General features: G+C 38.3%; 1 protein-coding gene across 3 annotated transcripts in view; it reads left to right on the top strand.

Annotated features, from left to right (window-relative positions):
• The window catches only part of rassf5 (Ras association domain family member 5), a 34,693-nt gene that overhangs the window by 10,055 nt on the left and 9,542 nt on the right, over positions 1–15,096 (top strand). For 2 of the 3 annotated variants that reach the window (XM_058055127.1, XM_058055126.1), the window contains exon 2: positions 4,027–4,148. In XM_058055127.1, the coding sequence (XP_057911110.1) occupies positions 4,027–4,148 (122 nt within the window). Of the gene's footprint in view, positions 1–4,026; positions 4,149–9,559; positions 10,173–15,096 lie in introns of those variants that run through there. The other variant, XM_058055128.1, reaches the window with a different exon arrangement.

The following is a 15,096-nucleotide window of genomic DNA, read 5'->3' as shown; positions in this document are numbered from 1 at the left end:
CGGCTCTCACTGTGGTTTGCTGGAGTCCCAAAGCTTTTGAAATGGCATAACCTTTTCAAAAATTATAGATCTCGATTTATTTTAATCACTTTTTAGACACAGGGCCATGAAGGTGTGGATTTTTATTCCTCCCTTTAGTGAATTTTAACTTAAAAACTACATTTTCTGTTCAGTTGTGTTGTCATCATTGGACTTTCCAATGTTTTATATTTATTTCTTCTGTGTGTCCTGAAATTGTGTCGCCATACCTAATGTTGTGACCAGTGAGTGTTCTGAAACACTTTTATTCGTCGTGCGGAGTTCCATTCCTCTTGTCATTCTCCATCTATATCATGGCCCTCGTTCTATCTGGAGGCGGTGTCGGTTTAAAAGCAGTCAGACTGGAATGATGTGGGATGTGGGAAAGAGTGATGGTGGCGAAAGATCAGCTGAGGTCAGTGTACCATAGCGACCCACAACAAAGCAGCCTTAATTCTTTTAAGTCTTTAGGGCTCGACGTCTTGAGTCATTTTAGTCTATTTACCGTTGGAGAGTCGCTCCTCTGCATATTTGCATTTTAATAGTAACTTTAAAATAAATTGCTTTGGTAGTGGTCGGTTATGAATCAGGCCGAGGGTTCTGTTAATGAAATTAAAAAAGATTATAAACAACAAGTACATATAGTGATGGGAAACTCCATAAGAATAAAAACACTCACACTATAAAGAGTCAATAGAAAACTTGACCTAAGTGTAGGTGAGCAGAACTGGTCTCTCTGTGTTTTATGTCAACTTTCTTCCCCTTTCTCGAATTGTTTGCGCAACAACTGTACTTTCCCCAGAAACCCCACAAAGACCCGATACTAGTGTCGAACCCACAACCCACAACACACCGTCAAAGAGACCTGCACTCTTGAAGCATTTATTCTTAAACGTAATACAATCCTGTACTGCTGTGATTGTATCTTATCATGGTGGGAATATTGTGGCTGTGTGTTGAGCTGTGACTGCTGACGGCGGCATCGGGTGGGTGGAGGGGGTGTCGGAAAGGAAAATGTTCCGGGTGTTTTTCCTTACACATCACTCAACAGTCAGACGTGACGTCGTCATGATGATGATGATGCTCCTCCCAGGGTTGGGATTGAGTCAGCCGACGATAACGCTGACGATTGAGATTATAATGTATGACTGCAGCAATTGTTCAACCTGCTTGGACTGTTGTTTGCCACATGGGGGCAGCAGTGAGGTATCTCCAACATACATATATATCAGGTATTTATTAAAAACAGAAAAATATACAAACTTTTTCAGTGCTTTGGTTCCGATTTTCTACAAGAAAAGCTCTGATAAAACATTCCACTGTTCTCAAATATCTTCATTTTTATTTTTCTGCACAAAATAAGATGAAAAATAAATAAACAAATCAAGAATAAAGAAAATCAATCAGTAATAAATAAATATAATAATAATAATAAAACGGCAAATAATAAAAACTTAAGAAACCACATATAGTTGGTGGGTAGACAAATTATTTTTTTCATATTAAAATGAACAAAGCATTATTAGAGCCCTGTAGACATGACAAAACACGACTATAGTCACATTTATACTCTTTTTATTTACAACATATTGCGCAACTGCAGGTGTCTTGAGACACATGCTAACTCGCAAACTAGAGAGCTAGCGACCTAAACGGTAGCCTTCAAGTTATTTCCTTTCAACTTAAATAGCCAAAAACTTACCACTTCCACACGGATAGGGAGGATAACTATTAACAGTTATTTAACCTTTAACATGAACATTAATCAAATGTAATAATTTTTTCTGGCTACATGATACCATACAGCATCCATATCAAACTTGCGCATTAAAACATTAAACTTTCATATCAAGGCACGGGGGCCTCAAACTAGTGTCCTGCGGGCCACATTTGGCCCGCGGGCCGCGTGTTTGAGACCCCTGCTGTAGACCGTCATTATAATACCAACCATCTAATGATGGAAAGATCTGTGTTCATTAAAAAAATGTCGTCTTCTATTTTTTTTTGGGATGATCCATTATTTCTAAAATGCAATAAAAGGGCATTGAGACAGGAAATGAGATCCTCCCTTCCTTTCTCCCGTTTCCTTTCTCTCCAGTCTTTGCACACTGACCTCTAAACAGTAGTCTGCATTCTCCACATCCCTGCTGTCAGCAAGATGCTGCATCCATCAGCCATCACTGTCACACACACACACACACACACACACACACACCAACACCCTATGCGGTGACCCCCACAAGCACAATGATACCAACCCGTCGGGGTGTACCATTCAGAAACCAACTAATATTGTCTGCAATTGTGGCATAAATTGTCATATATTTATATTCAACTTATCTTCACCGGTTAATGACAGAATATCTTGTTGCTATGGTTACAGCTGCTATAAATCTCTAGTATATAAAGTTTTTTATCTTTGCAAGCATTTCCATCTTGTGTGACCGAAGGCGTGAGATATGAAGCTGAGTTTATCGAAAAGCCTCCGGCCACAATAAAGTTCAAAAATGTTTATTTTGGGAATGTTTTCGGAGCAGAATGTAAATGTGTTCTTTTCTAGCTGAGCGGTAAACCATAATTGGTCATGCACGCCAGGGCTTCTATTCTGGTACCCCGTATGTATGTGTGTAAGTGGACAGTGGGGGGGGGTTTATGTACTGTATGGTGTGGTTTATACCATACAGTAGTACACGTCTTTGCACAGTGTGGTCAGTTGGAAGCAATATTTATTTATTTAGAGGCATTTTTTTTCTCTGCAAAGAACAATGTGATACCATTTTGCAGTGGCGTCATTAGGCCTATTTTAGGGGGGCTTCAGACCCCCTAAATAATTGTATATTTTTTATTGATTAAAATTTTTTTTTGATTTTTTAATTTTTTTTTATTGATTTTTTATTTTTTTTATTGATTTTTTTACAAAAAAAAATCTCTAACAAATTCCATATAATAGGGAAACAGCAGGCTAATAAGCAAGCCAATAAGCAGGCTATTACTAGCCTACTAATAGTAATAATAATCAGAAGAATAATGATGATAGTAATAATAATAGGCTAATGAATAATATAATAATGATTATTATATCATTGATCACTGTCCACTGGACAGATTGGTTGCAGAGCTTGAGCTTGAGTACTTGTGTACATTTAATGGTGGCCTAAAACAATTGAGTATCTCTACCAAATTAGTCCAAAAATGGGAAAGTTATATCCCGGTTCTTGTTCATTATTTGTTTTTTGGATTTTTTTTTTCATTCATTCATATCCTGTGTATCTCCAGGAGGCTAAGCCCCTCTTGTCGTCAGAACCTAGTGACGCCCCTGCCACTTTGTCATCGTTCAAGTGAGCTGCCTTGGGTGTAAGTGTGAAATCCTCCACTAGATGGAGCTATTGTTCCCATTTAAAGTGCAGCTTAGCAACTTAGTGATTTCAAAAAATGTGCCAGTGAGCCTTAACTAAAGTCATCTTTATTAAATGTACTTTGAAACACACATTTTCTACACTTATGTGTAAACATAGAAAAATATAATTATAAAAAAATTAAATATAAAAATATACATATAATTATGTCCAGGCCAATATATATTTTCACTTACATTGTGGGCTGCTAAGAACCTTTTTTAACACTTAAAAGTCCCAACATCGCTCCCTTATTATCACGCTTTTTCCTAAATGAATGAATAATCACTGTTTCCTGGTTACCAGTCCAGCAGAGTGTACCCCGCCTCTCACCTGGAGACAGCTGGGATAGGCTCCAGCGGCATAGAAAATTGATGGATGGATGTTTCATGGTTGACTACAGCCTATTTTTAAGTACAAAAAAAAACCCCGGGTATTTTCAATTTTAGCATTGACTCCTAAAGTCAATATGTATGTGTACTTGCATGTTTCAAAAAAATGTTTTTCTTTATTTTTCTTAAGCTGTGTTTTTTTACCAACCATCATAATGGAGGGGTGTCCTACAACCTAACTATCAACTCCATATTATCTAACACTTGTCTCTACCCCTCAGACTGCACATACACCTGTCACCTGGACTGTGAGAGACAGGTTCAGCTCGACTGCAACCAGACTGCCAAGGAAGTTGAACAAACTCCGTTTTCCCGAGGCCACCGCTCCACCGGAGAAGAGAAAGTAAGCATTTTGATTAAAGAATCTATTCTAGTGCAGGGGTGTCCAAAGTGTGGCCCGGGGCCATTTACGTTTGATTGTATATATGACATGGTACTACTAATTCCATTAATAATAGTAATAGTAGGGCTGCACGGTGGAGTGGTTAGCGCGCGGACCTCACAGCTCGGAGACCAGGGTTCAGGGTGCATGCATGGGTTTTCTCCGAGTACTCCGGTTTCCTCCCACATCCCAAAAAAAAAAAAACATGCTAGGTTAATTAGCGACTCCAAATTGTCCATAGGTATGAATGTGAGTGTGAATGGTTGTTTGTCTATATGTGCCCTGTGATTGGCTGCCCCGCCTCTCGCCCGAAGACAGCTGGGATAGGCTCCAGCACCCCCTGCGACCCTCGTGAGGATAAGCGGTAGAAAATTAATGAATGAATGAATAGATGGATGCACGGTGGTTGAGTGGTTAGCGCATAGCTGTTTACACTAAAAAGTTTGGACACCCCTGTTGTAGTAGAAATCATTGGGTCACTGGTTTGTGTGAATGTCTTATTAGTCGGGATTCGGTACATGCACATTACATCAACATCTCTTCAGCCCACACGTTTACATAACCCCCCACCAACCCCCCACCCCAAAAATAAAATAAGACACTCCAATATCATTCATTCATTCATTTTCTACCGCTTTTCCTCACGAGGGTCGCGGGGTGCTGGAGCCTATCCCAGCTGTCTTCGGGCGTAAGGCGGGGTACACCCTGGACGGGTCGCCAGCCAATCACAGGGCACATATAGACAAACAACCATTCACACTCACAGACATAGGTCTGTTATAAAAAAAAATCAAAATCAAAGAATTCATTCATTTTCTACTGCTTATCCTCACGAAGGTCGTGGGGGGTGATGGAGCCTATCCCAGCTGTCTTCTACACCCTGGACTAGTGGCCAGCCAATCACAGGGCACATATAGACAAACAACCATTCACACTCACATTCATACCTATGGACAATTTGGAGTCGCTAATTAACCTAGCATGTTTTTGGAATGTGGGAGGAAACCGGAGTACCCGGAGAAAACCCATACATGAGAACAAACTCCACACAGAGATGCCCGAGGGTGGGATTGAACCCTGGTCTCCTAGCTGTGAGGTCTGCGCGCTAACCACTAGACCACCGTGCCGCCCACTCCAATATCCTGATCTCATATTTACAACAGACACTTCTTTAAGTACTTCATCTATTCCGCGTGTGAAAAAAACCCTCTTGGCCTCCCAGCTGCAGTCCCCCCCCCCCCCACACACACACACACGATGTGGTTCAACACGCATGCTTAACACGCAACACGCATGCTTAAATGACATGCACACAAGCGAGGGCCGCTGGAGCTGCAGCGGAACGTCAGCAGCCAGTGGGCACGTTGTACTCATTTAGAACCCTGGTAGTCGGCCAGGTAACACTTGACTTTTGCAAAGCGTGAACAAAATGCACTCACGCTATCATGTGTGCACTCAAATGTGTCATAATTAGGGATGTTCCGCTTAGGGGTTTATGCTCATCCATGAGTGACATAGGCCGTTACGGAGAGTAAATGTTTAGATTAGATAATACTACTAACTATATTGGGAAACTCTATTTTTTTCTAATGAGAGCTACTTTTACCAAATGAAAATAGCCAAGAGATACTTATTTATTTTCATAGCCAAACAAAACATAAACAAAATGCTGGTATCTCATATTTTTAATTTCACAATGCATTTATTTACAGTCTTCTCACATTATTAACTAAAAACCTGAGGTTTGCCCGCATTTTCTGGCCCCTGCAGCCGCATCCGCCGCTATCGATACCGTGATTTTTCCGCTGATATCGTCCGATACTGACCGGTGATCCTTCATTTATGATATGTTATGTGTACCCGCACACAACTGCCGCACAATGACTTCAATGTTGTTTAATCAGCCGCATGTACTGTACAGCTCCCTGGTGCTGCAGAGGAGAAAGGGAGATGCCATTTTATTTCCCTGCAGTCCTCTCGCTCTTATCTGCTTTGCTGGTTTTATGGTTCTGCCTTACTGTGTGTGTGTGTGTGTGTGTGTGTGTGTGTGTGTGTGTGTGTGCATTGTTTGTGTGTTGTCTCAGATTTCTATTGTGTGTGCATCAGCAGAAAAAGGATCTATAGGGCTATTGTTGTCGTAAAGCTAGTAGTGTGCATGTGTGCGGTTACCCTTTATGTGTGTGTTGCGTACTTGTAGTGTGTGTGTGTGTGTGTGTGTGTGTATTTTTATTGAACAGTTGCTGTTTTTTAAACAGCTCAACACAAAATGTATAAAAAAAAACAAACACAATGTACAACAAATAGACACTGGACAGTTTTCACATGGACAGTTTACCCTAATAGGTATTAGTACATTGGTACGGTAAACTGTCCATCATTGTAATCTCACAATATAATATACCGTATTTTATGGAATATAAGTCGCTCCGGAGTATAAGTCGCACAAGGCCAAAAATGTATAATTAGGTAGAAAAAAACATACATAAGTCGCACTGGAGTATAAGTCGCACAAGGCCAAAAATTTATAATTAGTTAGAAAAAAAACATACATAAGTCACACTGGAGTATAAGTCGCACAAGGCCAAAAAATTATAATTTGGTAAACAAAAACATACATAAGTTGCTCTGGAGTATAAGTCGCACAATGCCAAAAATTTATAATTTGGTAGAAAAAAACATACATAAGTCGCTCTGGAGTATAAGTCGCACAAGGCCAAAAATGTATAATTAGGTAGATAAAAACATACATAAGTCGCTCTGGAGTATAAGTCGCACAATGCTAAAAATGTATAATTAGGTAGAAAAAAACATACATAAGTCGCACTGGTGTATAAGTCACACAAGGCCAAAAATGCATAATTAAGTAGAAAAAAACATACATAAGTCGCACTGGTGTATAAGTCGCACAAGGCCAAAAATGCATAATTAGGTAGAAAAAAACATACATAAGTCGCACTGGAGTATAAGTCCCACAAGGTCAAAAATGTATAATTTGGTAGAAAAAAACATACATAAGTCACACTGGAGTATAAGTCGCACAAGGACAAAAATTTATAAATTGGTAGAAAAAACATACATAAGTCGCTCTGGAGTATAAGTCGCACAAGGCCAAAAATGCATAATTAGGTAGAAAAACAACATACATAAGTCGCACTGGAGTATAAGTCGCACAAGGCCAAAAATGCATAATTAGGTAGAAAAAACATACATAAGTCGCACTGGAGTATAAGTCGCACAAGGCCAAAAATGCATAATTGGGTAGAAAAAAACATACATAAGTCGCACTGGAGTATAAGTCGCACAAGGTCAAAAATGTATAATTGGGTAGAAAAAAACATACATAAGTCGCTCTGGAGTATAAGTCGCACAAGGCCAAAAAATTATAAACTATAATTATAATTATAACTATAATTATAATTATAATTTGGTAGAAAAAACATACATAAGTCGCACTGGAGTATAAGTCGCACAAGGCCAAAAATGTATAATTTGGTAGAAAAAAACATACATAAGTCGCTCTGGAGTATAAGTCACACAAGGCCAAAAATGCATAATTAGATAGAAAAAAACATACATAAGTCGCTCTGGAGTATAAGTCGCACAAGGCCAAAAATGTATAATTAGGTAGAAAAAAACATACATAAGTCGCTCTGGAGTATAAGTCGCACAAGGCCAAAAATTTATAATTAGGTACAAAAAAACATACATAAGTCGAACTGGAGTATAAGTCGCACAAGGTCAAAAATGTATAATTGGGTAGAAAAAAACATACATAAGTCGCTCTGGAGTATAAGTCGCACAAGGCCAAAAATTTATAATTAGGTACAAAAAAAACATACATAAGTCGAACTGGAGTATAAGTCGCACAAGGCCAAAAATGCATAATTAGGTAGAAAAAAAACATACATAAGTCGCACAAGGCCAAAAATGTATAATTAGGTAGAAAAAAACATACATATTTCTATCATCATTATTATTTTTTTATTATTATATTATTATAATTGTTTAGAATATAAGACCATTCATATAACACCATGGACGCTCTCACTTCCTCTTTCCTTCCATGTGTAATTTTTCAGTTGCTCATTGATTCATGCCAAGCTCGTATCAAACGCACTTCTGCCACCTTGTGGCCGTTTTTATGACTTAAAATTGCTCTGAAGTAAAACGCATTCGCGGATAGTTGCGTCATCACCTCTTTTTGCCTTTGATGTACAAATTCGTTGTCGGAACCAGGCGTTTGGGTCTTAAAACAGGTCTGCTGGAACTCTCTCCCCTCCCAAGTAAAAAAAGCCCCCCCCCAAGTCTCGTCTTAAAACCCACTTTTATAGATAGATAGATAGATAGACTTCCTTTATTGTCATTGCACAAAAACACAGTAGTGAAATTGCCAACGAAATGTCGTTGCCTGGCTCCCATATAATAACAGACACAAAAGAAGATAAGTAATAATAAATAATAACAATAATAATAATGTGGAGAATAAATAGACACCAAATATGAACAACATAATGTAAAGTGCAGCGTGAACAGTAAATTGCCCAAATAATTTAAATTATTCTCTGGCTTTTAACTCGGAGTGAGTCGTATGGTCCTGTGTCTTTTAGTTCTTTCTTTTTATTTTAATTAGTTTTATTTTTTTATACTTTTATTGCTTTGCTTCTTGTTTTTAATATTTAAATTTAATCTATTTTACTATTTTATTTCTTAAATGATCTTTTAGTTTTGGATTAAATCCAAATTAAATCTTTATTTATTGTATTTTATTTTTTACTTTTTATTTAACTAGTCTGTGCAGCACTTTGGAAACTCTTGTTTATAAAATGTGCTATATAAATAAAGTGGATTGGATTGCTTAATACCCAAATAGAACCGTATAGCATAGCTAGCATCCTGTTAAATCATTATCTGTGTAGATGTAGAGTACATTTGCACATCCAATACTAGCACCGTCTGGGGAATTCACACCCTTGGAAGGGGGGGGGTCACTGGCAGTTAGAAGGCGGACTGAATGGATCAGAGGTCAGTTTAATCTCCAACCCTGCGTAATCATTCACTATATGGTAATTTCATTTTAGTCACCATTGACAAGGCATATAGTGCAAGAGTCCCAGTTCTAGAATAAAGGAACAATCATATTCCATTTTTGTGGATTTTTGTTTTCTTTACATAGGACAGCCATCTTGCTCACTATACACGATTCCCCCGTTACTGCAGTTCAGTATGTAAAAGAGTTGACTGGCTCTCTCTTGTTAGAGGAAGTGGTTGTGCTCCGCAGTGAGAAAGAGAAGGGGGAGGGTGCTCTCGGGGCTGATAACCACAGATGGTCGAGCAAGGCGCTACAAGAGAGTGAGCAAGGGGGGGCGGGGGGGGGGGAAGGGAAACGGGTGCAAAGAAAGACGGAGACGGAGTACTAGGCATCGCTCTCCGGTTGCATTGCCAAGGCGACGCGCGCAGATGAGAGGAAGGTACGACGTGGATCCTCCGTTGATGAGGATCTGAGAGGCCGCTGAACGGAATCATCGCAGGAAGACAACAGGATGTGGTGTCGCGTACGCGCCTTTGTGACGGCGACGTTAGCAGGTACCTGTCAGGTGGCTTAACTTGACACCCGGGTGGAAAGTGGACTCCCGTGACACCTCGGGCTACGTCGTCCTATATTGTTCATGTATGCAGGTGCATATATATGGCGTCAGGACATCCGTATAGGAAGTGACACATCGATGCTGCTTCGAAGAGTTCCTGGTCTCCAACCCACCACCACCACCACCACCGCCGCAGTTACATTTGGGACTATAATCTAGCGTTACTTGAAGATCAAGCGTGCCAGATATCTCCATGACTGTCAACACGGAACCGACCCCCTCCATGACCAGCAGTAACAGCATGAGCAGCGGGTACTGCAGTCTGGACGATGAGAGCGAAGACTTCACTTTCTTCACAGCCAAGACTTCGTTCTTCCGCAAACCAAAGCACTCAGTGAAGGTACTTGATCTTAAGGTACTTTTCTGCATACTAGCTTTTTGGGTTAGTTTTCAAAAAGCAGAAGTTTTAGGAGGAACTGGTTAGGGATGCTGTAGTCCGTCATACTTAATGCATAGTATCACTTCATACGTCATTTATTTAAAATGATGCTTTTACATAGGAAACATAAAAGCCAATATTTTAGCTTTAGGTTTTTCCCTCGTCCGTGAGTGGGAGAGATTGGTTTCTGTGGAAACAACACTCCAGAGCAGCCAATTTTTTTTATAGTTGCCATAGCAACTCTTTATTTAATCAGCTTGTACACACAGCCTGACATTTGTTTGTGGTACTACATTACAGCGCTGTGGTACTGCACTTCAAGAATTTGGCATAATAGAGCAGACATAATGCTTATACTTCGCTAGTACACACGTTTATTCACTGAGAACTGCAAAAAATACTAACCGGTTGGTACTGTCTAACTTCCTGCTGTGTAGTTTTTTTAGTACAATTCTGTAGAAGGATTCATTTTTCTATTAGTTTTCATCAAACTAGAGTGCACTACTCGACTGCAACCAGCAGAGGCACTGTTTAGTTAGTCGCAAATAGAACAACAATAGAACCCTTAGATGCATAATAAGTGGGTCAAAAATGACCCGGTCAGGTTGTTTTTTTTTTAAATATCTTCGTAATGAAAAATTTTTATCATTTCATATTCCAGGTATTCCTCAAAAAATATGTTTTTGATATCATGCCGTTCACATTTTTAACTTATCTTTTATACATTTTAAGAATTTTTTGTTTTTGTGTTACTACCCCAACCTTCCATAAGTGGGTCAAAAATGACCCGGTCAGGTTGTTTTTTTGAAATATCTTCATAATGAAAATTTTTTATCATTTCATATTCCAGGTATTCCTCAAAAAACATGTTTTTGATATCATGCCGATCACATTTTTAACTTACCTTTTTATACATTTTAAGAAATTTTAGTTTTTGTGTTACTACCCCAACCTTCCATAAGTGGGTCAAAAATGACCCGGTCAGGTTGTTTTTTTGAAATATCTTTGTAATGAAAAAATTGTTATCATTTCATATTCCAGATATTCCTCAAAAAACATGTTTTTGATATCATGCCGTTTAGATTTTTAACTTATCTTTTATACATTTTAAGAAGTTTTTGTGTTACTACCCCAACCTTCCATAAGTGGGTCAAAAATGACCCGGTCAGGTTGTTTTCTTGAAATATCTTTGTAATGAAATTTTTTTATCATTTCATATTCCAGATATTCCTCGAAAAACACATTTTTGATATCATGCCGTTCACATTTTTAACTTATCTTTTATACATTTTAAGAATTTTTTGTTTTTGTGTTACTACCCCAACCTTCCATAAGTGGGTCAAAAATGACCTGGTCAGGTTGTTTTCTTAAAATATCTTCATAATAAAAAAATGTTATCATTTAATATTCCAGATATTCCTCAAAAAACATATTTTTGATATCATGCCATTTAGATTTTTAACTTATCTTTTATACATTTTAAGAAATTTTTGTTTTTGTGTTACTACCCCAACCTTCCATAAGTGGGTCAAAAATGACCCGGTCAGGTTGTTTTTTTGAAATATCTTTGTAATGAAAAAATTGTTATCATTTCATATTCCAGGTATTCCTCAAAAAACATGTTTTTGATATCATGCCGTTCACATTTTTAACTTATCTTTTATACATTTTAAGAAATTTTTGTTTTTGTGTTACTACCCCAACTTTCCATAAGTGGGTCAAAAATAACCCGGTCAGGTTGTTTTTTTGAAATATCTTCATAATGAAAATTTTTTATCATTTCATATTCCAGGTATTCCTCAAAAAATATGTTTTTGATATCATGCCGTTCACATTTTTAACATATCTTTTATACATTTTAAGAATTTTTTGTTTTTGTGTTACTACCCCAACCTTCCATAAGTGGGTCAAAAATGACCCGGTCAGGTTGTTTTTTTGAAATACCTTCATAATGAAAAATTGTTATCATTTCATATTCCAGGTATTCCTCAAAAAACATATTTTTGATATCATGCCGTTTATATTTTTAACTTATCTTTTATACATTTTAAGAAATTTTTGTTTTTGTGTTACTACCCCAACCTTCCATAAGTGGGTCAAAAATGACCTGGTCAGGTTGTTTTTTTTAAATATCTTCGTAATGAAAAATTGTTATAATTTCATATTCCAGGTATTCCTCAAATAACATGTTTTTGATATCATGCCATTCACATTTTTAACTTATCTTTATGTAACACACAATGGATCCTCACATTTTCTATTGTTGTACGGGGTAATTTTCTTTTTCAAAGATGTAAAAAAAGTGAAAAATGAAGATGTTTCTAACATGAAATCATTCTTGTGTGGTCCTAAATATAATACTAAATATCATACAAGTGATTATTCCTAACCAAAATGGCAAAATTGGCATAAAAAGGCATTGATTCTAGTATGGGTCATTTTTGACCCACTTATGGAAGAGTGTAGGGTCCAGTCACTCATGCATCTAAGGGTTAAAAGTACTGTCTGTCGTGGTTAAGTACTGTTCAAGCGTACTATACAGTATCTCGCCCTCTACTTGCTTAGCCGTTACTGCTAATTGTCAATAGTCAATAATATTTGTCAGAGTGGCCATCTGTACATATAGGTGGTCATCAAGCAGAACAATATACTTGCAGTTGGGAAAGAGAGTGTCACAAGTTACCTAGCATGCCTTGCAGCAGTAATATATATATATATTTCAGCACAGGTATTGTGCATATATGTTGATTTGTATGTGTACATGTGCAGTACGGAGGTTACAGTGTGTGTTGATGTGTTGCGTTATTGATTGGGATCGATTTATTTGCATTTTATTCTACAGATTGCATCATTTCCCGTGCAGTTCAAGCGTACCACAGTAGAACTGCAAGTAATGTTGTGATGTTAAAGGTTTAATATAAAGGAATGTGGAAGTCACTTTAGTCAGTATTGGCTGCACGGCGTAAGGAGTGGTTAGCGCAGAGGCCACACAGCTAGGAGACCCGAGTTCGATTCCACATCTGTGTGTGGAGTTTGCATGTTCTCCCCGTGCATGCGTGGGTTTTCTCCGGGTACTCCGGTTTCCTCCCACATTCCAAAAACATGCTAGGTTAATTAGCGACTCCAAATTGTCCATAGGTATGAATGTGAGTGTGAATGGTTGTTTGTCTATATGTGCCCTGTGATTGGCTGGCCACCAGTCCAGGGTGTAGAAGACAGCTGGGATAGGCTCCAGCAACCAACGCGACCCTCATGAGGAAAAGCGGTAGAGAATGAATGAATGTTTTTTAAGCACGCAGGCCACACAGCTAGTAGACCTGAGTTCGATTCCACCTTCAGGCATCTCTGTGTGGAGTTTGCATGTTCTCCCCGTGCATGCGTGGGTTTACTACGGTTTCCTCCCACATTCCAAAAACATGCTAGGTTAATTGGCGACTCCAAATTGTCCATAGGTATGAATGTGAGTGTGAATGGTTGTTTGTCTATATGTGCCCTGTGATTGGCTGGCCACCAGTCCAGGGTGTAGAAGACAGCTGGGATAGGCTCCAGCAGAAAAATTTATGAATGAATTATTTTAATGTGTTTTGCTTTTTATTTGGCTTCAGGAATTTTGATATTTAGGGATTCCAGTGTGTGTACATAACATGCATTTAGACTACCATCCCTAAAACATGTACATCACTTTGCCTTTGCCATCGGCCTTTGGGTCTCAACTGTGCTGTCATCTGGTGAAGCATGTTGTCTGTAGTCGCCTGAGGGACATGGTTGTAAATGACATTAGATCATGTGACCACAGAAGCGGGTGCCATGACTGCGTATCCTGGCACACTGCCTTCTTTCACATGCCTTTGAATATGAAAATCAGATATGCAAAGATGTTAGTGAGTGTGTTGTGTGTCGGAATTTCCATACATCATGCTGAACTCATCATATTCATTTTTTATGAATTCATTTTTTTCATTTTTTTCATATTCTCATCCATTTTTTAATACCACCTGTCATGTTTAGGTTTGGTCACCAGCCAATCACATGGCACATTTAGACTAACAACCATTCACACATATGGACCATTTAGATAACATGCACTTTTTTGGTCCACAAACCCCACACAGATTCAAACCCTTGATGTCCTGACTGTGAGGCCCACATGCTCACCACTTGTACACAGTGCAGCAGTGTCCATTGCGGTAAAATTCATTCATTCATTTTCTACGGCTTTTCCTCACGAGGTTCGCAGGGGGTGCTGGAGCCTATCCCAGCTGTCTTCGGGCGAGAGGCGGGGTACACCCTGGACTGGTGGCTAGCCAATCACAGGGCACATATAGACAAACAACCATTCACACTCACATTCATACCTATGGACAATTTGGAGTCGCCGATTAACCTAGCATGTTTTTTTTTGGAATGTGGGAGGAATACCGGAGTACCCGGAGAAAACCCACGCATGCACGGGGAGAACATGCAAACTCCACACAGAGATGGCCGAGGGTGGAATTGAACCCTGGTTTTAATATATAATATATTATATAATAATTATATATATAATTATAAAATATATAAAATTATTAAAAAATATACAAAAAATTATAATATATATATATAATTTTATATACTATATAAAAATATTATATATATATATATGCATATAATATAAAATCATTAAAACCTTGCAATCAAATCGTGCTGTTTCGGGGATCAGGTTTGGTGCTTGTGTGTCTACCTTACAGTAACATTACTGACTGCTAGTGACCAGTGTAGAATACTACACATCACCGCAACATCTTTAAATATGCCTTCGGAATGTCTTGTTTATATACGGTTCATGCTAATTTTGTGCTAATTTGCTTAAATATGCACATTTTTGAGTCATTTTTGAGTTCTAGTG

The sequence above is a fragment of the Doryrhamphus excisus genome, chromosome 18, assembly GCF_030265055.1.
Source record: "Doryrhamphus excisus isolate RoL2022-K1 chromosome 18, RoL_Dexc_1.0, whole genome shotgun sequence".
NCBI lineage: Eukaryota > Metazoa > Chordata > Actinopteri > Syngnathiformes > Syngnathidae > Doryrhamphus > Doryrhamphus excisus.
This window is presented reverse-complemented; position numbering and strand designations above follow the sequence as displayed.